This window comes from Pan troglodytes, chromosome 6, assembly GCF_028858775.2.
Source record: "Pan troglodytes isolate AG18354 chromosome 6, NHGRI_mPanTro3-v2.0_pri, whole genome shotgun sequence".
Taxonomy (NCBI): domain Eukaryota; kingdom Metazoa; phylum Chordata; class Mammalia; order Primates; family Hominidae; genus Pan; species Pan troglodytes.
The window spans coordinates 85,178,141-85,200,562 of NC_072404.2; the positions used below are offsets into that span (position 1 = coordinate 85,178,141).

At 54.9% G+C, this 22,422-nt stretch overlaps 1 protein-coding gene across 1 annotated transcript; it reads right to left on the bottom strand.

The window, feature by feature from the left end:
- Positions 1-7,543: 7,543 nt before the first annotated feature.
- On the bottom strand, positions 7,544-9,312 carry HSPB1 (heat shock protein family B (small) member 1). The gene is made up of 3 exons (XM_519162.7): positions 8,768-9,312; positions 7,977-8,040; positions 7,544-7,858 (listed from the first exon to the last, which is right to left on the bottom strand). Exons 1-3 carry the CDS (start codon positions 9,129-9,131, stop codon positions 7,669-7,671), a joined length of 618 nt encoding a protein of 205 aa, XP_519162.3. The 5' UTR covers positions 9,132-9,312; the 3' UTR covers positions 7,544-7,668.
- Positions 9,313-22,422: the final 13,110 nt, after the last annotated feature.

The window sequence follows — 22,422 nt, forward strand, 5'->3', positions numbered from 1 at the left end:
GCCTGCCTCGGCCTCCCATAGTGCTGGGATTACAGGTGTGAGCCACCTCGCCCGGCTGGCTTTTTCCTAAACATGGAGCTACTCCTGCCGCCTCAATCAATTCTTTATTTTTTTTAGAGACAAGGTCTTGCTGTGTCACCCAGGCTGGAGTGCAGTGGCATGTCCATAGCTCACTGTAGCCTCGAACTCCTGGGCTTAAGAGATTCTCCCGCCTTAGCCTCCCAAGTAGATCAGACTGCAGGCACCACCATGCCCAGATAATTTCTTATTTTTAGTAGAGCCAGGGTCTCACTATGTTGCCCAGGCTGGAATGCAGTGGTATGATCATAGCTCACTGCAGCCTCAACCTCCTGGACTCGAGCCATCCTCCTGCCTCAGCCTCCTGAGTAGCTGGGACTATAAACATGCCACCATGCTCAGAATTTTTTTTTTTCTTTGAGATGGAGTTTCACACTTGTTGCCCAGGTGGGGTGCAATGACACAATCTTGGCTCACTGCAACCTCTGCTTCCCAGGTTCAAGCGATTTTCCTGCCTCAGCCTCCTGAGTAGCTGGGATTACAGGCAAGCACCACCACATCTAGCTAATTATTGTATTTTTAGTAGAGATAGGGTTTCGCCATGTTGGTTAGGGCTGGTCTTGAACTCCTGACCTCAGATGAACCACCTGCCTCAGCCTCCCAAAGTGCTGGGATTACAGGTGTGAGTCACTGTGTCCAGCCCCAGCTAATTTTTAAAAACGTTTTTGGTAAAGATGGGGACTCACTATGTTGCTTAGGTTGGTCTTGAACTCCTGGGCTCAAGCGATCTTCCCGATTCAACCTCCCAAAGTGCTGGGATTACAGGCATGAGCCACTGCGCCTGGCCTTGATTCATTCTTTAACCCCAATCCCTCCTGGCAGGCTCTGCCCCCTTGTTCAGTCCTGGGGCGGTGGGCAGGGAGGGGGAAGACTTCCTTCTACCAGAGTCAGCTGCTGATACCATCACTGTCATCTTAGGCAGGGCAGCTGCTGTACCCAGCTGAGAAGAAGGGTGGGAGGGGCTGTTATGCTATAGGAACCCCGCCCAGAGGGAGTCTGTTTTTCCCAGGGTCCCCAGCTGTGCTCTTTTCTCCCTGGGCTGAGAGTCGAGAGCCCTGGCTGGACACTTGCTTTTTGTTTGCAGGCCAGCCAGGGAGGCTCTGCCACCCTCGTGCTCCTGCCCGAGGCCATCCCACGAGTCTGTTATTGATCCAGAGCCGTCCCTTCTCAGCCAAGCCAGGGATTCCCGGCATTTGTCACACTGCCAACTCTCCCAGCACCAACTGGCGGTTGGCAGGGCTGTCTCTTGTAAGCAGCCCATGAAAATATGGCTCGTCCTTGGGAGGCACAGTTAGATGGGCACAGCGAGGTCCAAAGTCACCTGGCGAGTTGGAAAGGGAAAGAGAACCAGAGGTCTTGACCAGGAGGAGCGTGCCAGGAATGGAGTGATCTCTGCTCATGCGTGGGTCTCCATCCCTGGGCTCCTCAGCGCTGGCACCCAGGGCATCGGTTGATGGGTAGAACAGTGCACCCTTTGGGGTGGAGTGCACGCACCCTGCTCCTGCCCTGCCCAGACCTGCTGGGTGACCCTGGCCAAATGCAGTCCCAGTCAGGCCTCAAGTTCCCCTCTGTAAACTGAAGGGTTGGGCCAGCCAGTTTCTGGGAAAGGTACCTGCCCAAACGAATTAGTCCACTGGGGCATGGAGGGGAACACCTTTTCTTTTTTTTTTTTTTGAGACGGAGTCTCGCTCTTTTGCCCAGGCTGGAGTACAGTGGCATAATCTTGGCTCACTGCAACCTCTGCCTCCTGCATTCAAGCGATTCTTCTGCCTCAGCCTCCCGAGTAGCTGGTGAGAGGTGACAGCGTACTGGCAGTCCTCACAGCCCTCGCTCGCTCTCGGCGCCTCCTCTGCCTAGGCTCCCACTTTGGCGGCACTTGAGGAGCCCTTCAGCCCGCCGCTGCACTGTGGGAGCCCCTTCCTGGGCTGGCGACGCCGGAGACGGCTCCCTCAGCTTGTGGGGAGGTGTAGAGAGGCGCGGGCGGGAACCAGGGCTGCGCGTGGCACTTGCGGGCCAGCGCGAGTTCCGGGTGGGCGTGGGCTCGGCGGGCCCCGCACTCGGAGCAGCCGGCTGGCCCCGCCAGCCCCGGGCAGTGAGGGGCTTAGCACCTGGACCAGCAGCTGCTGTACTCGACTTCTCGCTGGGCCTTAGCTGCCTCTCAGCAGAGCAGGGCTCGGAGCAGGGCTCGGGGCCTGCAGCCCGCCATGCCTGAGCCTCCCCACCCCGCCGTGGGCTCCTGCGCGGCCCAAGCCTCCCTGACGAGCACCGCCCCCTGCTCCACGGCGCCCAGTCCCATCGACCACCCAAGGGCTGAGGAGTGCGGGCGCACAGCACGGGACTGGCAAGCAGTTCCACCTGCGGCCCCCATACGGGATTCACTGGGTGAAGCCAACTGGGCTCCTGAGTCTGGTGGAGAGCCTTTATGTCAAGCTAAGGGATTGTAAATACACCAATCGGCACTCTGTATCTAGCTCAAGGTTTGTAAACACACCAATCAGCACCCTGTGTCTAGCTCAGGGTTTCTGAATGCACCAATCGACACTCTGTATCTAGCTACTCTGGTGGGGACTTGGAGAACCTTTGTGTCCACACTCTCTATCTAGCTAATCTAGTGGGGATGTAGAGAACTTTTGTGTCTAGCTCAGGGATTGTAAACACACCAATCAGCACCCTGTCAAAACGGACCAATCAGCTCTCTGTAAAATGGACCAGTCGGCTCTCTGTAAAATGGACCAATCAGCAGGATGTGGGTGGGGCCAGATAAGAGAATAAAAGCAGGCTACCCGAACCAGCAGTAGCAAGTTACTTAGGATCCTCTTCATCGGTGTGGAAGCTTTGTTCTTTCTTTGGGTCCACACCGCTTTTAAGAGCTGTAACGCTTGACGTGAATGTTTGTAGCTTCACTCTTCAGCCAGCGAGACCACGAACCCACCGGGAAGAACAAACAATTCCAGATGCGCCACCTTAAGAGCCGTAACACTCAACGGTGAAGGTCTGTAGCTTCGCTTCTGAGCCACTGAGAGCATGAACCCATCAGAAGGAAAAAACTCCCGACACGCCACCTTTAAGAACTGTAACACTCACCGTGAAGGTCCTCGACTTCATTCTATGAGTCGGTGAGACCAAGAACCCACGAATTCTGGACTCACCGGGACTACAGGCGTGCTACCACGCCTGGCCATATTGGTGAGGCTGGTTTCAAACTCCTGACCTTGTAATCCTCCTGCCTTGGCCTCCCAATGTGCTGGGATTACAGGCGTGAGCCACTGCGCCCAGCTGGAAACACCTTTTCTTTGCTCTTTTTAAAATTTATTTTTGAGACAAGGTTTTGCTCTATCACCCAGGCTGGAGTGCAGTGGTGTGATCATAACTCACTGCAGCCTCTAGCTTTTCGGCTTAAGTGATTCTCCTGCAGGTGCGCACCAGCACATGTGGCTAATTTTTTTTTTTCTTTTTTTGCAGGGATGAGTTCTTGCTATGTTGCCCGGGCTGCTCTCTAACTCCTGGTGTCAAGCAAATCTCCTGTTTAGGCCCCCCAAGGTGCTGGGATTACAGGTGTGAGCCCCTGCGCCCAGCCTGCAGTGACTTTATATAGTTTCCACTACACATTTACAGATGAGGGACACTTTTTTTTTTTCCTGAAAGTTTTGCTCTGTTGCCCACGCTGGAGTGCAGTGGCCTGATCTCAGCTCACTGCAACCTCTTGAGTAGCTGGGATTACGGGCGTGTGCCACCACACCCGGCTAATTTTTGTATTTTTAGTAGAGATGGGTTTTGCCACGTTGGCCAGGCTGGTCTTGAACTCCTGACCTCAGCTAATCTGCCCCCTTTAGCCTCCCAAAGTGCTGCGATTACAGGGGTGAGCCACCACGCCCAGCCCGATCAGGGACACTTAGAGCTATGATGCTGTTCACTATCCCCCATGTCTTGATATGCCCTCCAGGCCCCAGGGGAGCTACACTCAGAGGTTCCCCCCATATTCCCTGGGGGCAATTTCCCTGGGAGGGGCAGTATGACAGTGGGGCTTAGCCCCCATATCAGGGATTCTGAGCTTTGAGGGCCAGTGCCAGACTATCTGAGACAAGCCCAGCCTCACCCGCATCCCTCTGCTCTCTTCCTCCTCTCCCTCCCCTGCCAACCCCTGACCTCTGGCACTGTTGCAACCCCCCAGGTCCTGGTGTATGCATGTGGGAATGGTGGGGAGGTGTTTTGGGGGGCCAGCCTGACCCCTGCCCTGGGCTCTGCCAGGGTGGCATAGGGCTTCGGTGGTCTGGGGCTCTGTGCCTGGGCTGGAGGTGGTCTGGGGCTCTGTCCCTGGGCCGGAGCTCCAGTTCCCCCAATCCTCCTGTCCCTCGGTGGCTCTCCTCCATCACCAAGAGGCTCTTGGGACCTAGCTCTGGGGTTCCCTGTCGCCTTTCTGTGGGCAGCTTTTGCTTCTGTCTCCACCCTCTCAATAGAGCAGTCGAAAACTGCACCTGCCAAATCCTGTCGATTCTATAGTCGGAGTGATGATGGCGCCTGGAAATAATTCACTCCTGGGCAGCCAAGGCCCGGGGCTGCCTGATCTTACAGACTGTGAGGTCAGCAAGCCCTAGACAACACCCGTCCTGGGGGGGGAGGGGCAGTTCCAGGCCTGTCCTGCCTTTTTGTTTGAGACCGAGTCTCACTTTGTTGCCCAGGCTGGAGTGCAGTGGTGCAATCTCAGCTCACTGCAACCTCCACCTCCTAGGTTCAGGCAATTCTCCTCTCTCAGAATTTGAGACCAGCATGGCCAACATGGAGGAAGCCTGACTCTACTAAAAATACAAAAATTAGCCAGGCGTGGTGACAGGTGCCTGTAATCCCACTTAGGAGGCTGAGGCCTGAGAATCTCTTGAACCCGGGAGGCGGAGCTTGCAGTGAGCTGAGATCATGCCATTGCACTCCAGCCTGGCTGACAGAGTGAGACTCCATCTAAAAAAAAAAAAAAAAAAAAAAAGCAGGACAGGCCTGGAAAGGCCCGGAATTGCCCCACCACTCCAGAAGCAGCACAAAGACTCCACAAATCTAACACCCAGCAGAGACCCCCAGATCTGGGCCAGCCTGTCCTGTCCTGCCAGCCAGAGCCCACTATGCCCAGAGGTGCTGCCCCAGGCTCACATCATCTGAGCTGAGCCGTAGAGTGTGGGCTGGGACCTGTTGTGACTCCCCACCCTGCTCCAGATGTGGGTCTCTGGACAGGGAACTCACGAGGGAGTAGACTGGGCTGGGCGCAGCGGCTCTCCCCTGTAATCCCAGCACTTTGGGAGGTCAACGCAGGAGGATGGCTTGAGCTCAGGAGTTTGAGACCAGCCTGGGCAACATAGCGAGACTCTGTCTACCAAAAAAAAAAAAAAATCAGCCAGGCTTGTGGCGCGCTCCTGGAGATGCCTTGAGCCTAGGAGTTCCAGGCTGCAACACTTTAGTATGGTGCACCAAGATCCCACTACTGCACGCCAGCCTGTATGACAGTAGGAGACTGTCCCTAAAAAAGAAGCTGGGGCCGGGCGTGGTGGCTCACGCCTGTAATCCCAGCACTTTGGGAGGCTGAGGCGGGCAGATCGCTTGAGGTTGGGAGTTGGAGACCCACCTGACCAACATAGAAAAACCCTGTCTCTACTAAAAATACAAAAATTAGCCGAGTAGGGTGGCGCACGCCTATAATCCCAGCTACTCTGGAGGCTGAGGCAGGAGAATCGCTTGAACCCGGGAGGCGGAGGTTGCAGTGAGCCGAGATCGCGCCATTGCACTCCAGCCTGGGCAACAAGAGCAAAACTTCGTCTCAAAAAAGCAGCAAGGTGGTGTGGGGTGATATTGGGGGTGGTGTGGACATGCTCCAGGCCCTCGCCTGCAGGGTGCCACCCTTCTTAGGGAACCTGGGAAAGTCAGACTGTGGGCTGATAAAAGAACATGGGAGTATCTTTTTTTTTTTTTTTTTTTCTGAGACGGAGTCTCCCTCTGTCGCCCAGGCTGGAGTGCAGTGGCACGATCTCGGCTCACTGCATGCTCCGCCTCGAACATGGGAGTATCTTGCTACAGCCTCAGACTCTGGGTCCCTCAAAAATTTGAGGACCTTGGGACTGAGCTCCAAAGCTCCCATCTGTTTTTTTTTTTAGATGGAGTTTTGCTCTTGTCCCCCAAGCTGGAGGGCAGTGGCACGGATCTTGGCTCACTGCAACTTCTGCCTCCTGGGTTCAAGCGATTCCCCTGCCTCAGCCTCCTGAGTAGCTGGAATTACAGGCATGCGACACCATGCCCGGCTAATTTTTGTACTTTTAGTAGAGACGGAGTTTCACTGTTGGCCAGGCTGTCTCGAACTCCTGTCCTCAGGTAATCCACCCGCCTCGGCCTCCCAAAGTGCTGGGATTATAGGTGTGAGCCACCGCGCCAGGTCCCCCATCTGCTTTCTACCTCCACAACTTTCCCTGGGCCTGGTGAGAGGGTGGCAGCTAGGGCAAGGGCAGACAAGGGAGAGTGGAACTGGGCCCTTGGAATCCTGACTACACCTGGAGGGAGGCCAGCTGGAAATAAACACAGGCAACAAGAGCTGCTGGCCCAGCCAGCAGCACAGGTCTGAGCCCGTCGGTTGGCCAGGGCTCTCCCCAATCTCCCCACCCCGAGACTCTGCAGGCTCCGTTCTCACCCCAATTCGGCTTGCCAGTTCCCTTGTGACTGCCAACAGGGATGCCCTGGCCTCAGGGAGTGTGGCGGTGACAGAGATCTCAAAGCTTGCCAGGTCCACTGTGGTGTCCTTGGGGTGTGCTGAAGCCGATGCCAAGCTTTTGACATAGTAATCCTCCCATCAGCTCTGAGGTGCAATTACCTCTGTGCCCCTTCACCTGGGACCCAACCTAGGTGCTCCTGAGAACTCAAGCCTCAGGTGCTTCTCTTGTTTCCTCCTCCTTCCCCACCTTAGTTTTAATTGCAATCGTGACCTTGCAATCATGACCTTTTTTTTTTTTCTTTTAAAGATGGGGTCTCACTCTTTCTCTCTGGGCTTTTGGTTGTTTTGAGACAGGATCTTGTTCTGTTGTCCAGGCTGGAGTGCAATGGCACGATGTTAGCTCACTGTACCCTTCAACTCCTGGGCTCAAGCGATCCTCCTGCCTCAGCCTCCTGAGTAGCTGGGACTACAGGCGTGCAGTACCACCCTGCCTAATTTTTGTTTTTTAGAGACAGTCTTACTATGTTGTCCAGGCTGGTCTAGAACTCTTGGCTTCAAGCACTCCTCCTGCCTCAACCCCCCAAAGTGCTGGGATTGTAGGTATGAGCCACTGCGCCCGGCCCTAAGACCTCTGTCTTTATGGATGTGAGTCAGCCTGTGTCCAGCAACCTACACCAGTGTACCCACATGGCCCAGCACGGGCCTGAGCAAAGATGACTCCTGAAAGCCAGCAAATGGCAGGTGCCTGAGGCTTCCTTCCACAAACACCAGGGCCTGGGCCAGTTGACAGGTGGTTGCTTCGAACTTTATTTGAGAAAAACAGAAGATAAATGTATCAAAAGAACACACAGGTGGCGGGGGAGGCACAGCCAGTGGCGGCAGCAGGGGTGGGCATCCGGGCTAAGGCTTTACTTGGCGGCAGTCTCATCGGATTTTGCAGCTTCTGGGCCCCCAAGCTGGGCCCGCGACTCGAAGGTGACTGGGATGGTGATCTCGTTGGACTGCGTGGCTAGCTTGGGCATGGGGGCCTCCACGGTCAGTGTGCCCTCAGGGGACAGGGAGGAGGAAACTTGGGTGGGGTCCACACCGGGGGGCAGCCTGGACGTGCAGAGAGGAAAGGCAAGCATTACATTACACACCGGGTGGGTCACTGTGCACTCTTCTCTGACCCCACCCCCACGCCACCCACCCACCCCGACCTGGCGCCAGGACTCACGTGTATTTCCGCGTGAAGCACCGGGAGATGTAGCCATGCTCGTCCTGCCGCTCCTCGTGCTTGCCTTTGGGGGGAAGAGGGAAATCAGACTGCGGGGGAGGGGACTGCCTTTCGGCCCCGCTAGGCCAGAGGCCCCACCTCCTGCTTGGAAGCAGCCAGGACTGCAGGCCGGTAGGGATTAACAGAGGGGGTTGGGGATGGGGGCGTGCCCGCCGGTCTGGGCTCTCAGAAACTTCCGGAAAGTTCTTCGATTCAGAGTTTTGGGAGGAACGGAGCAGGGCGCGGAGCTGGGGAGTGAGCAGTACGCAGGCGCACTTGGAGCCGCGCACACCCCCCACTCCGCGGCTAGAAACAGGCACCGCGCCAGGGAACTCCCCGCTTATCTGGGGATGGGGCTGTGGGTGGGAAGGGGACTCTGTGGAAAAGCGCATTTTCTCTCTTCATCGATGATCTTTAAAAAAATTTTTGCTTTTTTTTTTGTAATGGCGTGGGGTCGGGGCGGGGGGGCGCGTCTCGCTATATTGCCCAGGCTAGTCTTGAACTCCTGGCCTCAAGCAATCCTCCCGTCTCGGCCTCCCAAAGCGCTGGGATTACAGAGCAGAAAGCGCCCTTAGAAGCGACCCGCACTCCCAATTCCTGAGCAGGGGAATCAGGAATCCTGTTTTTCCCGGTGCTGGGCCAACGTTTAACTCCCCAGGCCCCCGGGACCCCCGTTGCAACCGCCCCCCACCCCCCGGCCCTGCCCGCCCTGCTAGCCTCCTCCTCTCCCCTGCAGGAGCAGGGGGGCTCACCGGTGATCTCCACCACGCCATCCTTGGTCTTGACCGTCAGCTCGTCCGGGGCGAAGTGGTTGACATCCAGGGACACGCGCCAGCGGTCCGCAGTGTGCCGGATCTCCGAGACCCCGCTGCTGAGTTGCCGGCTGAGCGCGCGGCTGTAGGCGGGCGCGGCCACTGCAGGGCTCTCGATGGCGGCGGGGGGCAGGGGGCGCACGTAGCCTGGCCAGCTGCTGCCGCCTAACCACTGCGACCACTCCTCCGGCAGCCGGGGCAGCCCGAAGGCCTGGTCGAAGAGGCGGCTATGCGGGTACCAGTCGCGGAAGGGGTCCCAGCTGGGGCCCCGCAGGAGCGAGAAGGGGACGCGGCGCTCGGTCATGCTGGCTGACTCTGCTCTGGACGTCTGCTCAGAAAAGTGCGGGGCGCTGGGCTCGGCTGCGCTTTTATGCTCCTCCAGTCGGGTATTTTTAGCAGGCGGTGTTTGAGGTCTCTATTAATGGCAATGACCCGTTTGAGGGCCGCCCCACCCCATGCACTCCTCCCCCAGCGTTCAGGGGCCGTGGGCGGGGCGAAGAGGGTTCAGCCCTCATCTGGAACCTTCTCTCGTTAAGGAAAGCAAATGAATTCGAGAGCGCGACGCTGGAGCCGTGCCACGGCAGGGCACTCGCCGGCCCTGGTGCTTAAGCGTTGCTGGCTGTGGCCCGTGGCCAGGGCCGTCCTTCTGTTAAGGAGGACAGAGCCAGACAGGTTGGGTTGGGGCATACAACTGAGAAGTGGCAGAGGCAGGATTGGAACCACTCGCGTGTGAGATAGAATGTGATAAAAGGAATCTGGTGCTTGAGCCCAGGAGTTGAGGCTGCAGTGAGCTATGATCTCACCACTGCACTCCAGCCTAGGCAACAGATCAAAGTCTTGTCTCAAAAAAATTTTAAAAAGGGGCTGGGTGCGTGGCTCATGCCTGTAATCTCAGCACTTTGGGAGGCCAAGGCAGAAGGGTCCCTTGAGGCTAGGAGTTTGAGACCAGTCTGGGCAACATAGTGAGACCCTATTTCTACCAAAAAATATTTAAAAATTAGCTGGGCATGGTGGTGCATGCCTGTGGCCCCAGCTACTCCAGAGGCTGAAGCAGGAGGATCCTTTGAACCCCGGTGAGTAGAGGCTGTGGTGAGCTGGATTGCACCACTGCACTTCAGCCTGGGCTACAGAACAAAACCCTGTCTCAAAATAAGTAAATGAATAAATACAAATACAAAAATAAAGCAGTCTGGGCTGGGCGTGGTGGCTCACGCCTGTAATCCCAGCACTTTGGGAGGCCGAGGTGGGAGGATCACCAGAGGTCAGGAGTTTGAGACCAGCCTGGCCAACATGGTGAAACCCCATCTCTACTAAAAATACAAAAATTAGCTGGGTGTGGTGGCGGGCGCCTGTAATCGCAGCTGCTGGGGAGGCTGAGACAGGAGAATTGCTTGAACCCAGAAGGCAGAGGTTGCAGTGAGCCGAGATCTCACCACTGTACTCCAGCCTGGGTGACAGAGTGAGACTCCATCTCAAAAAAAAAAAAAAAAAAAAGCAATCTAGTAATCTGGTGTGGTTGTTAGGCGTGTGGACTTTGAAGCCAGACTGCCTGAATTCACGTCTTTGTTCTGTCACTAAGCAGATGAACTTGTGCAAGTTAGATTCTTTGTGCCTCAGTTTCCCCATCTGGAGAATAGAGATGATAATGATGGTAACGGTCATGCATTGAATAAAGATGTGTAGGTCAGCAAGGGACAGCAAATATGAAGGTGGTCCCATAAAATTATATTACTGGCTGGGTGCAGTGGCTCACATCTGTAATCTTAGCACTTTGGGAGGCTGATGTGGGAGGATTACTTGAAGCCAGAAGGCTGAGACAAGCCTGGGCAACACAGTGAGACCCCATCTCTACTAAAATTCAGAACAAATTAGCCAGGCATGGTGGCGTGGACCTGTAGTCCCAGATACTCAGGAGGCTGAGGTGGGAGGAGCACTTGAGCCAAGGAGGTCGAGGCTGCAGTGAGCCTGATGGTGCCACTGCACTCCAGTCCGCATGACAGAACAAGACCCCGTCTCAAAACAAAAACAATTACCGTGTTTTTACTGTACATCTTCTATGTTTATTTTATTTATTTATTTTGAGATGGAGTCTCCCTCTGTCGCCCAGGCTGGAGTGCAGTGGCCTGATCTAGGCTCACTCCAACCTCTACCTCCCAGGTTCAAGTGATTCTTCTGCCTCAGCCTCCTGAATAGCTGGGACTACAGGCAAGTGCCACGACACTGGCTAATTTTTGTATTTTTAGTACAGATGGGGTTTCACCATGTTCGCCAGGCTGGTCTTGAACTCCTGACCTCAAGTAATCCACCCGCCTGGGCCTCCCAAAGTGCTAGGATTACAGGCGTGAGCCACCGCGCCTGGCCATCTTCTATCTTTAGAAACACTAATACTTACCCTGATGTTGCAGCTGCCTTCAATATTTGGTGCAGTCATATGCTGTAGAGGTTTGTAGCCTAGGAGCAGTAGGCTAGACCATATGGCTTAGGTGTGTAGTAGGCTAGACCATCTAGGTTTGTGTAAGTCCACTCTGAGATGTTCCCACAATGATGAAATTGCCTAACAAGGAATTTGTTGAATGTGTCTGTTATTAAGTGACTCATGACTGTAATGGGTTGGCCTGAGGATTTGGTGACCTAATGCAGGTGATGACTTTGGCCCGGAGCCTGGTACATCATAATTATTGTTACCTGCCTGGGATTGAAGAGAGGGAAAAGGAAGGAGAATAGATGGGGTTTGGCCATTTTCCCCCTTCCCCTAACAGTGCAGCTGGCCCAGATCAGAACCTCCAAGGCACAGTGCTGAGAGGAGCCAGGAGGAAGGTTACTGTCACATCTCCTACTATATGTATCTTTCCTTAAGAAGCACTGGTTGGCCGGGCGTGGTGGCTCCCACCTGTAATCCCAGCACTTTGAGAGTCTGAGGCAGACTTAATGCCTGGGTTCAGGAGTTCAAGACCAGCCTGGCCAACATGCCGAAACCCCGTGTCTACCAAAAATACAAAAAATTAGCCAGGCGTGATGGTGGGTGCCTGTAATCCCGGCTACTGGGGAAGCTGAGGCACGAGGATCATTCCAGGAGGCAGAGGTTGCAGGGAGCTGAGATCGCGCCACTGCACTCCAGCCTGGGTGACAGAACGAGACTCTGTCTCAAACAAAACAAGAAAAAACAAAAAAGAAAAAGAAACACTGGCCAGGAACCTCAAATGCCGCAAACTTGAATTAGTCTGGACTTCCTGTGTCATTCTGGGCAAATCCCCTCCTTTCTCTAGGCCTCAGTTTCCCTTTCTGCAGATTTTGATGCCTGCATCACAGAGGGAGAGGGGAGCTCCAAGTAGTAGAGTCTGCACAGACGTGCTTAGAGCCTGGAGCTTGCCCCTTGACCCTACCTCATCCATCTGAACACCAATGGGATCCTGGCTCCTATCTCCCAGCTTGGAGGGAGGGTGCTGCCCTAGGCTCCTGCCACAACCCTGACATTCCCTCTTTCCTGTCTTTGTAGGCATGGCCATTCCAGCCTTCCTTCTCCCCTGACTTAGGTCCCTGTTTTAGTTGTTGTTGTTGTTTTGTTTTTTTGTCTTTTTTTTTTTTTTTTTTGAGCCAGAGTCTCACTCTATCACTCAGGCTGGAGTGCAGTGGCGCAATCTCAGCTCACTGCAACCTCCGCCTCCTGGGTTCAAGCGATCCTCCTGCCTCAGACTCCCAAGTGGCTGGGATTACAGGCATGTGCCACCATACCCGGCTAATTTCTGTATTTTTAGTAGAAACGGGGTTTCGCCATGTTGGTCTCAAACTCCTGACCTCAAGTGAGCCGCCTGCCTTGGCCTCCCAAAGTGCTGGGATTACAGGCATTAGCCACCACACCCGGCTAATTTTTGTATTTTTAGTAGAAACAGGGTTTCGCCATGTTGGTCTCAAACTCCTGACCTCAAGTCAGCCACCTGTCTCGGCCTCCCAAAGTGCTGGGATTACAGGTGTGAGCCACCGCACCCGGCCCTGTTATCCCTGGTTTTTAGACAAGGAAACTGCTGTGCACAGAGATTAAATGGCTTTCTGCTGTCTCCGGTAAAGTGTTCTCAGAGCCAACCTCCTGCCTCTCTAGTACCCAGGGCCTCCCACTTCTTCTGTCCCACTGTACTTGCTGTCCCTATCCTGGGACTGAGGCTCCACTCCTCCTACTTCTGTGGGGAGCCAAGCCCACTGAAGTCTTGCCCTGCCCAGGCCCAGAATTGGGGCAGACTCCAGGCCACTCACCTTGATGAGCTGGGGGAGCAGCAAGTCCTCATGCCTTCTCTGAGCCTCAGTTTCCTTTTTGAGAGAGAGCTCATAAATGCCTTTCTCTCTCTCCTTTTTTTTTTTTTTTTTTTTGTTGTTGTTGTTGAGACAGAGTCTCGCTGTGTTGCCCAGGCTGGAGTGCAGTGGAGTGATCATAGCTCATTGCAGTCTTGACCTCCTGGGCTCAAGTGATTCTTCTGCTTCAGCCTCCTGAGTCGCTGGGACTACAGGTGTGTGCCACCACACTTGGCTAATTTTTAAATTTTTTGTAGAGACAGGTGTCACACCATGTTGCCCAGGCTAGTCTTGAACTCCTGGCCCCAAGAGATCTTTCTGCCTAGGCCTCCCAAAGCACTGGGATCACAGGCGTGAGCCACTGCGCCCGACCTAGATGCCTTTCTTTCTTTTTTTTTTTGAGACAGAGTCTCACTCTGTCACCCAGGCTGGAGTGCAGTGGTGCGATCTTGGCTCACTGCAAGCTCCGCCTCCTGGGTTCACGCCATTCTCCTGCCTCAGCCTCCAGAGTAGCTGGGACTACAGGCACCCACCACCACGCCTGGCTAATTTTTTGTATATATATATATATTTTTTTTAGTAGAGACGGGGTTTCACTGTGTTAGTCAGGATGGTCTCGATCTCCTGGCCTTGTGATCCACCCGCCTCGGCCTCCCAAAGTGCTGGGATTACAGGCGTGAGCCACCGGCCCTAGACGCCTTTCTGTCTTACCCACCTGCTCCCCATCAGGGAAGAGCTGGGGCTGGACCATGAATCTGAGATCACTCCTGGAAAGGCCTCTGAACTCCTGGGGCTCTCGGGAGCCAATGGTGGGAGGCAGACAGGACCCCTGCCTTCTACCTCACCTCCCTGGCTGGGTCATTGTCATGAGCCCAGTGGGTCTCATTTGGGAGCTCCTGGTTGACACCCCACGGGACTTAGCATCAGAAAGCCCCAGGTTTTTGCTCCCCAGTGCTCCCAGCCCCACCCATCCCCAGCTGTATAAAGTCGAGGTGAGGTCAGGAGCCAGGGAGGGCCCTCATCTGCCTCTGCCTGCTCACCTTGGCCCAGATGGGAGCTGGGGGTGCCCCACCCCAGAGGGAGCTGTCAGGTGTGGTTGTAAACGCTTCCAGGTGTGGCTCTATCAGGCCCAGCCATGCTCTGGATGGGAGCTGCCAGCCCTTTGTAGACACAAGCTCCCTTCATCTTGCCTGAAACCAGGACGGACTGGATCTATCCCTGCTGCCTGAGAGATTGTGCAACTCGAGGCACAAAACCCACACACTCTGCTCACTCCCTCGGAATTCACGTTCATCTTCAAGGGCTCAGTTTTGTTTTGTTTGAGATGGAGTCTTGCTCTGTTGCGCCGGCTGGAGTGCAGTGGCACAATCTCAGCTCACTACAACGTCTGCTTCCCAGGTTCAAGCAATTCTCCTGCCTCAGCCTCCTGAGTAGCTGGGACTATGGGCATGCACCACCACGGGCTGGGCGCGGTGGCTCACAGCTGTAATCCCAACACGTTGGGAGGCCGAGGTGGGTGGATTGCCTGAGGTCAGGAGTTCGAGACCAGCCTGGCTAAGGGCTCAGTTCTTGAGGGACGACTTTTAGATCACCCACAAGGGAGAGGAGATGGGTGGTTTCTGGCAGCATGGGGGTGAGGTGGGTGGTAGGGCAGAAACTGGGTTTTGGGGACAGATAGGGCTGGGCTTGAATGTGGGTGCTGCTGTCCTGGTGACCACTCTGAGCCCACACGTCCCTATTTGCAAAGTAGAGCTAGCAACGCACCTGCCCGTCTGACAGCATTGTGGTCAGTTTCAAGTGCGTGAATGTGTGTAAAGTGCTCGGTGCACAGTAAGCGCTCACGGTGACTGCGAGGGCCTTTAATTGTGGATACTGAGCCTTAGAATAATCAGAATTACCCAGTTCTGTGTTTTTTTTGTTTGTTTGTTTGTTTTGGTTTGTTTGTTTTTGAGTCAGAGTCTTGCTCTGTCACCCAGGCTGGAGTGCAATGGTGTGATCTTGGCTCACTGCAACCTCCACCTCCTAGGTTCAAGCAATTCTCCTTCCTCAGCCTCCTGAGTAGCTGCGATTACAGGCACCTGCCACCACGCCCAGCTAATTTTTGTATTTTTAGTAGAGATGGGGTTTCACCATATTGGCCAGGCTGGTCTCAAACTCCTGACCTCGTGATCCACCCACCTTGGCCTCCCAAAGTGCTGGGATTACAGACATGAGCCACCATGCCCAGACATATGTGCTTTATAGAGCGTCAAAGTATCCTATCAGAGTCACTTTTTCTTCCTTTCCTTTTTTATTTATTTATTTTTTGAGACAGAGTCTCCCTCTGTCGCCAGGCTGGAGTGCAGTGGCACCATCTCAGCTCACTGTAACCTCCACCTCCTGGGTTCAAGCGATTCTCCTGCCTCAGCCTCCCGCCACCATGCCCGGCTATTTTTTGTATTTTTAGTAGAGATGGGGTTTCACCATGTTGGCCAGGCTGTTCTCAAACTCCTGACCTCAAATGATCCACCTGAGCCTCCCAAGGTGCTGGGATTACAGGCGTGAGCCACCGCGCCCAACTTCTTTTTTTTTTCTTTTAATAGATAGGGTCCCCACTCTGTTGCCCAGGCTGGAGTGCAGTGATGCAATCATAACCCACTGTAGCCTCAACGTTCCGGGCTCACGTGATCCTCCCTGCTCAGCCTCCTGAGTAGCTGGGACTACAGGCACATGCCACCACACCCAGCCAATTTTACAATTTTTTGTAGAGAGGGGGTCTCACTATGTTACTCAGGCTGGTCTTGAACATCTGGCCTCAAGCAATCCTCCTTAGTCTCCTGACTACCTGGGCTTACAGGCATGAGCCAAGGCATCCAGCTAGGAGTCCCATTTATTGAGATGAGAAAACTGAGGGTCAGAATGGCCCCAGGGTCACAAAGCTGGTAAGGGTCTCAGACCTCCCTATTCTCCATCCAGCAAGGGGGAGACTTCCCAGACAGTTCAGAGAGGGCTGTGGGCTTCCAGGGCACAGGGGCAGGAGTGCATGTATTCCAGCCTAACCGAGTGCCTTTTTTCTAGGAGGCTGCACTCTGCCCTCCCCACTGGGCAACCGAGCTGGGCAAGGGGGCCAGGGCTGGGTGGTGGCTCCCACATGCCCCCCTGCCCAGCTGTTCTCTGTCAGTCTGTGGCTGGCTCCAGCATCCAGAGCACTGAGATGCCAGGGGTGGTTTTTCTGGGATAGAGAGGAAAATGCAGGCTGGGCGCAGTGGCTCACGCCTGTAATCCCAGTACTTTGGGAGGCCGAGACGGGTGGATCATGAGGTCAGGAGTTCGAGGCCAGCCTGACCAACAGGGTGAAACCCCGTCTTTACTAAAAATACAAAAATTAGCCAGGCGTGGTGGCATGTGCCTGTAATCCCAGCTACTCAGGAGGCTGAGGCAGGAGAATCACTTGAACCCAGGAGGTGGAGGTTGCAGTGAGCCAAGATCGTGCCACTGCACTCCAGCCTGGGCAACAGAGCAAGACTGTCTCAAAAAAAAAAAAAAAAAGGAAAATTCTAGCCCCAGGGATTTCCCAGAAGCCACCGTGGAGTGGGGTTTGGGGAGGGTGAGAGGGCAGGTCATGGCCCTTCCCCTTCTTCATTGCCCACTGCAAGGTCCGGGGAGTCCTTCATTGGACGGTCCCTCCCCTCATCTCTAGCCCCCAAATCTGGGGTGCTCAGCAGCAGCCCCAAGACTAACCCCCTTCCTTTCCCTGCGCCCAAGGCCTTGACCACGCTAGCCACGCCCTCTGCAGGCCTCTGCCAACTGCGGCTGAACCAGCCCCACCTTCGCTGGCCCCGCCTCAGAGAAAGTGCCAGAGTCTCCAGGCAGCTGCCCGAGCTCACCGGAGAGGCCTGACAGCTGATGGATGACGCCAGCCCCCGGGCCTGCTGGGAATTGAAAATATGGACGACAGTAATCAGAGCGCCGGGGGTGGGGTAGAGGGGACGCTGGGTCTTTCTGGAAACGTCTAGACACTGTCTCTCTGGGAGTCCGCTTCTAAAAACCCACCTCCAGCCTGCCCCACTCCCTGGACCTCTGGTTTCTGGCTGGACTGGGAGGGGGCCATGCCACCCCTATCACCACTGAAGCGGGGGCCACAGAGGGGCCAGGTGGGAGGGCTGGGGATCTGTCCTCCCGCCCCTCCCACTCTGGCTGTCTAGCTCTGGAGTCTGGGGACCTGGATGTCTTTGACTGCAGCCTTGGCCAAGGGCCGGCATCCGTGACTCATTTTCTTGATCTGTACAATGAAACCATTGGACTGGATGTTCTAAGTCTCCTTCCAGGGCCGTGAATCAACAGTTTCTCCTCCACTCTTCCCCTCCCCTCCAGGTCCCCTGCATTACCCACTCCACAGCCTAAATGCTGCAGGACAGGGCTGTGCACATGGGAAGGGGTGACAAAGATCCCCTGTTTGACCAAACTTTACTCAGACTCTGGAACCTCCTAAGCCCCTCTGCATAAATCCAGTCTTCCCCACCCCCCGCCCCCGACAGAGTCTCGCTCTGTTGCCCAGGCTGGAGTGCAATGGTGCAATCTCAGCTCACTGCAACCTCTGACTCCTGGGTTCAAGCGATTCTCCTGCCTCACTCAGCCCCCCGAGTAGCTGGGATTACAGGCATGAGCCACCATGCCTGGCTAAGTTTGTATTTTTAGTAGAGATGGGGGTTCACCATGTTGGTCAGGCTGGTCTTGAACTCCTGACCTCAGGTGATCCACCCACCTTGGCCTCCCAATGTGCTGGGATTACAGGCGTGAGCCACCGCGCCCTGTTCGTAAATCCAGTTTTTGCAAGAAACCTGTGAAGTCTGTTTAGCAAGAGCCGCTCACCCTTGAGGTCTGATCACCCTCCAATCAGGTTCCTCATCCTCTACCATCTCCCAGGTGGTGTCTGATCTCCCTGGCTGGCCTTCAGCTAGAATCCTGCTAGGTCAGTTGAGCCAGAACCCCCCAGTATTTCCTCTTAGTAATTTTCCATCCACTCACCCCACCCTGCCCCTGGGCCATAAATTCTCCCTTGCCCATGCTCTCTTCAGAGTTGAGCCCAATCTCTCTTCCTCCACTGCACAATCCCATTGCAGTCCTGCCTAGATATCTCTTGTGATGATCCTGAATAAAATGTTCCTGCTCGTGCTTTAACGAGTATCATAGAATCATTTTTTAAAGAGTGGAGGTAGGAGTGAGGGGAGGACAGGAGACACTCACCAGGCCTGAGATGGGAACGTTCCCTCCCTGTCGGCCAGCTAAGCCTGGATATGACCTGCGCTGCTTTAAATCAGAGTGAGATGGAGAAAAGGGGTGAATGAGGCAGGAGTCCTCCCTAAGCCTGCGGGAGAGTGGGATTCCTGTCCCGAGATAGATTTAGATTTCCCCCTTAAGAGAGCCCTAGAAAGTGGGTAGGCGGAGGGGGAGGTAGGAGACCCCCAGGCATCCGGGTCTCTAAGATGCCTCCTTGGGTGAGTGGAGGGGGGCCTGGAGGCCAGCAGGTGCCTGGTGATGGGGCCAGTTTGCTGAGTATTCCCTCAACTGAGAGAGGAAGGCAGGAGGCCAGGGGTCTTCTAGAACGTCTCAAAAAAAGGCAGGCAGGCTGCTCGAGGTGGCTTACGCCTGTAATCCCAGCGCTTTGGGAGGCGGAGGCAGGTGGATTGCTTGAGGCCAGGAGTTTGAGACCAGCCTGGCCAACATGGTGAAACCCCGTTCCTACTAAAAATACAAAAATTAGGCCAGGCGCAGTGGCTCACGCCTGTAATCCCAGCACTTTGGGAGGCTGAGGTGGGCAGATCACCTGAGGTCAGGGGTTCGAGACCAGCCTGGCCAACATGGTGAAATCCCATCTTTACTAAAAATACAAAAATTAGCCAGGTGTGGAGGTGCACACCTGTAATCTCAGCTACTCAGGAGACTGAGGCAGGAGAGTCACTTTAACCCGGGAGGTGGAGGTTGCAGTGAGCCGAGATCGCGCCATTGCACTCCAGCCTGGTGACAAGAGTGAAACTCCATCTCAAAAGAAAAAAAAGAAAACCTACAAAAATTAGCCGGGCATGGTGGTGCAAACCCAAGGTCCCAGCTCTTAGGAGGCTGAAGCTTGAGAATTGCTTGAACCTGGGAGGTGGGGGTTGTAATGAGCTGAGATTGCACCACTCACTGCACTCCAGCCCGGGTGACACAACGAGACTCTGTCTCAAAAAAAAAAAAAAAAAAAAAAAAAAGTTGGGGGTGGTGAGGGGATGGGGGACAGGCTGGGACAGCCAAGCTGGGCAGGTGCCCTGTGGCCTGTCACCCTGTCTGGGGCTGTAGGAAACTGATTAAGGAGAAAGGGGAAAATACAGTTGCGAAAACAGGAAACAGGAAAGCTCTGTCCGGCCTCCTGGCTGCTGTATGTGTTGGAAGGAAAAACGTAGTATGGAGTGGGGGCTCCCCTGGGCCCTATCTGAAGAGAGAGAGACCACGAGAGGACCAAGTTTACCCCAAACCAGAAGAGTGCGCCCCAGGCTCAGGACCCTCTGGCGAGAAGTGCCCACATCCTGGGGACGGTCTTCTGCCCGCTGCTCTGGGACTGGAGTTTCCTGTTTTCCTGCCGGCCGTCCTGGTCCTATTCTTCCCTTTCCCCAGGGTATAGAGCAGAGTTCAGTCGGCTGACTGAGTTCAGACGGGGTGGGGCGGGGGGTGGGGGGGCGCTGGTATGCTCCCCACCCCTTCCCCACGAAGCCAGGGCAGGCATGGAGGACGAAGGCTTGGGGCTTCCAGGCTGGGACGAGCCCTGGCCCAGGCATCTCTCTGCTCCAAGCCTGTTGGTCCTGGCTGCATTTTTTTCCTTACTCTCTGTCGCCCTCTAGTGTCGACTTTCCGCCACCACGCCTCGCCTTTGGTGCCCAGGCCTCCCCCAAAGTTTCTGCAACCGTTCCTCTCCGGGTTCCTTCCTTCACTCGATGACTCATTCAACAAACATTTCAAAGTGGCCTACTTGGGCGATGCAGAGACAAGGAAGACATGTCCTGGCCTCCAGAAGCTCAGAGCTTTGGGGAGAGATAAACATGCTAGCAAATAAATCACTGGAAGAAGAGACTGGGCCCTAAACACAGGCTCCCAGAGGACCCCAGAGACAGGAGTAGTCACGGCAGCTGCACATCAGGAAGGCTGCATGGAGGAGGAGGTGGCTGAGCTGGGCCTTGGCCTGTGAGCTCACCTGAACCCGTGGAGGCAGAGAGGGCATGAGGGGCACCAGCTGGGCTCGGGGTATTGGAATCAAGGGCAGTGATGGGAGATAAGGTGGGAGGGCGCCCCGGGAGGAGCCAAGGATGGCACGTGCCAGGTGGAGTCACTCAGAAGGCCTTCCAAGGCCTGTGAGCTGGTGGATGTGGCCTCAGGAGGCAGGTTCTGCATGGCAAGGAGTTCTGTCTCATTTATTCAGTACTGTGTCCTCAGAGCCAGCCACTCTGCAGGGGACATAGGAATTGTTCAATAAGTATTTGTGGAATGAGTGAATGGGTGTTCAGATCTGCATGTTAGAAATAACGGGAGTGGTCAGGCATGGTGGTTCATGCCTGGAATCTCAGTGCTTTGGGAGACTGAGGCAGGAGGATCGCTCTAGGCCAGGAGTGTGAGACCAGCCTGGGCAACATAGCGAGATCCCATCTGTACAAAAAATAATGGCCAGGTGCAGTGGCTCATGCCTGTAATCCCAGCACTTTGGGAGGTCGAGGTGGATGGATCAATTGAAGTCAGGAGTTTGAGACCAGCCTGGCCAACATGGTGAAACCTCATCTCTACTAAAAATACAAAAAACTAGCTGGGTGTGGTGGTGCATGCCTATAATCCCAGCTACTCAGGAGGCTGAAGCAGAATTGCTTGAACCCAGGAGGCGAAGGTTGCAGTGAGCCGAGATTGCGCCACTGCACTCCAGCCTGGGTGACAGAGCGAGACTCTGTCTCAAAACAAAAACAAGAAAACAAAAAGTAAAAGCAAAAATTAACGGCGTAGTGGAGTGCACTCGTAGTCCCAGCTACTCAGGAGGCTGAGGCAGGAAGATCTCTTGAGACCAGGAGATCAAGGCTGCAGTGAGCCATAATGGTGCCACTGCACTCTAGCCTGAGCGACAGAGTGAGACCCTGTCGCAAAAAAAAAAAAAAAAAAAAGGAAAAGAAAAAAGCAGGAGGGATTGGAGAAGGCAATGAGGCAGGCTGGCCAGTGAGGAGGCCGGTAGGGCCAGGTGCTGAGGTGGGATGGGAAGGAAGCAATTGCAATGGCTGGGAGCAGCCTGGCTGTGGTGTGCAGAAGGCAGTCAGGCTGGGCAGTGACGGAATGGGATGGGAGGTTGGGGGACGGAGCAGCCAGACAGCAGAGTCCCTAGGCCCAGTGCCATGCTCAGTGTGAGACAGGCTGAGTTGCAGGCCAACCTCAACTGTGCTGCCACTCAGATGTGCAGATGTGTTTCACGCATCTCTAGCACAGGGCCAAGTCTGCTTCCCCGTAGCCCATCCCCTTGCCTTGACGCGTTTTGTTGAACTTGTTAGAAAGGGTTACAGAGATCACGAGGGCTTCTTTTTGTTATCTTTTTTTCTTTCTTTCTTTCTTTCTTTGTGTGTGTGTGTGTGTGTGTGTGTGAGAGAGAGAGAGAGAGAGACGGAGTTTCACTCTTATTGCCCAGGCTGGAATGCAATGGCAGGATCTCGGCTCACTGCAACCTCTGCCTTCCAGGTTCAGGCGATTCTCCTGCCTCAGCCTCCAGAGTGGCTGGGATTACAGGCGCCCACCACCACGCCTGGCTAATTTTTTGTATTTTTAGTAGAGACGGGGTTTCACCATGTTGGCCATTCTGGTCTCAAGTGACCCACTTGCCTCGACCCCCCAAAGGCCTGGGATTACAGGCGTGAGCCACCGCACCTGGCCAATCACCAGGGCTTCTGTGAACAGCTTCCGTGGATCGGAAACAGAGCCACTGGTCAGGTGCCCCTTCTAGTTTTGGGGAAAAGAAGCTGGAATGGGGTCATGTCATGACACAGCCCCAGCTCTGGGGACTGGGCCAAGGACACCTATGTCATGGCCCACACAGAAGTGGGAGCAGGGGCCACCTCAGCCGCACCCTCATTGGAGGTGGACCAGGGTTCTTAACCGGTGGGACGCTAAAAGCCTTCAGAGTGAGTATGTGTGTGATAGATCCAGTGTTACAAGCCACACTGCAGGCATGCACACATTCTTCTGGGAGGGTTCTCAGCCTTCATCAGATTCTCAAAGAAGACCTGATTCAAAACAAGCTTAAAACCCACCACTCTAAGAGAGAGAAATGACGG

Bases quoted from the DNA above. Each gene is read 5' to 3' on its own strand.
- HSPB1 (XM_519162.7), bottom strand. From the start codon at position 9,131: ATGACCGAGCGCCGCGTCCCCTTCTCGCTCCTGCGGGGCCCCAGCTGG. The intron at 8,041-8,767 runs GTGAGCCCCCCT...TTCCCCCCAAAG, and splicing joins TGGCGTGGTGGAGATCACCG to GCAAGCACGAGGAGCGGCAG. The intron at 7,859-7,976 runs GTGAGTCCTGGC...CTGCACGTCCAG, and splicing joins TGCTTCACGCGGAAATACAC to GCTGCCCCCCGGTGTGGACC.